The sequence below is a fragment of the Poecilia latipinna genome, unplaced genomic scaffold, assembly GCF_001443285.1.
Source record: "Poecilia latipinna isolate Pla-1442-1.1 unplaced genomic scaffold, P_latipinna-1.0 Scaffold7818, whole genome shotgun sequence".
NCBI classification, from domain to species: domain Eukaryota; kingdom Metazoa; phylum Chordata; class Actinopteri; order Cyprinodontiformes; family Poeciliidae; genus Poecilia; species Poecilia latipinna.
The window spans coordinates 1-1,050 of record NW_015120434.1 but is presented as its reverse complement, the minus strand read 5'-3'; the positions used below and the strand labels follow the sequence as shown (position 1 = coordinate 1,050).

The window sequence follows — 1,050 nt, the reverse complement described above, 5'->3', positions numbered from 1 at the left end:
ATTGCTGGAGTTACAGTCTTATTTATAATTGGCCTTTTCATTCCCACACTTTTTAATAGTAAAGCAATTTCAAAATCAGCAGTTGTGTTGGAGCTCCAGCGAAAACGTTCTGAAACACAAAAAGCTTGTTTAAAGTGTCTGAGCATCAAGAGCAAAAAGATAAAAGCCAGCTGCTTCCATCTAGTTTTACTTCTTATTTCAATGTTTTCTTTTGTGATAATAAGAATCTTATGGAAGGGCTAAAAATTCAAACTATAAAATGTAATTCATGATTTATTTGAATTCAAGTGTTACCGTCTGAATCTTTAAGTCTAACAGATTAATGTTTATTGTTGCTGGAGGTTTTTGTACAGCTGCTCAACCAACTTCAGTCACTGTGTCTGTCGAGCGCAGAAATAAACAGCTGAATCTTCAGTCTTCAGGCTGTTCATCTGCAGATACACCTGCTGCTTGCTGTTGTCTCTGGAGATGGTAAAGCGGCCTCGGACTGATGAAGAGTACCACTGGCTGGTACCACTGCGCCAACTTATGCCAGCAACCCACTCCAGTCCTTTCCCAGGAGCCTGTCTGATCCAGTGCATTGCATAATCTGGGAATGTGAATCCTGAAGCGGTACAGGTCAGGGTGTGGGATTCTCCTGGTCTTTTATTTGCTGGTTCAGATTCTTTTAGAGTCTGAGAGTGGCTTCCTATTATAAAAATTAAAGACATAACAGATAATGTTAGTGATATGAAATACAATATTTTCAAATAAAATCAGGGTAAATCATCACCTGTCCAAAAGACAGTTAAAAACAGCAGCACTGTCCTGTAGTCCATCATGTTAACCTCAGTGTCTCTGTTCTCTGTAGGAACCTGCATAAATACAGCTGAGCTTTACATTAACTCCTCCTCACAGGAAGAAACGAGGCACTGAGAGAAATTAGAATATATGAGAAAAAAAATACTGATCTAGAGTTAGCACTTTTTTTACTTCTGCATAATGTTAGAAAAAAAACAAGCCAAAAATGTCTTGGTTGGGTGAATACAGAAAATATGTTTATTTATTTAT

The 1,050-nt window shown here is 37.7% G+C and overlaps 1 gene segment (V, D, J or C); it reads right to left on the bottom strand.

The window, feature by feature from the left end:
• Positions 1-347: 347 nt before the first annotated feature.
• Positions 348-830, bottom strand: LOC106944286 (Ig heavy chain V region 6.96-like). The segment is given in 2 exon segments: positions 348-688; positions 773-830. Coding segments are annotated over 2 exon segments (366 nt in total).
• Between the last annotated feature and the right edge of the window lie 220 nt (positions 831-1,050).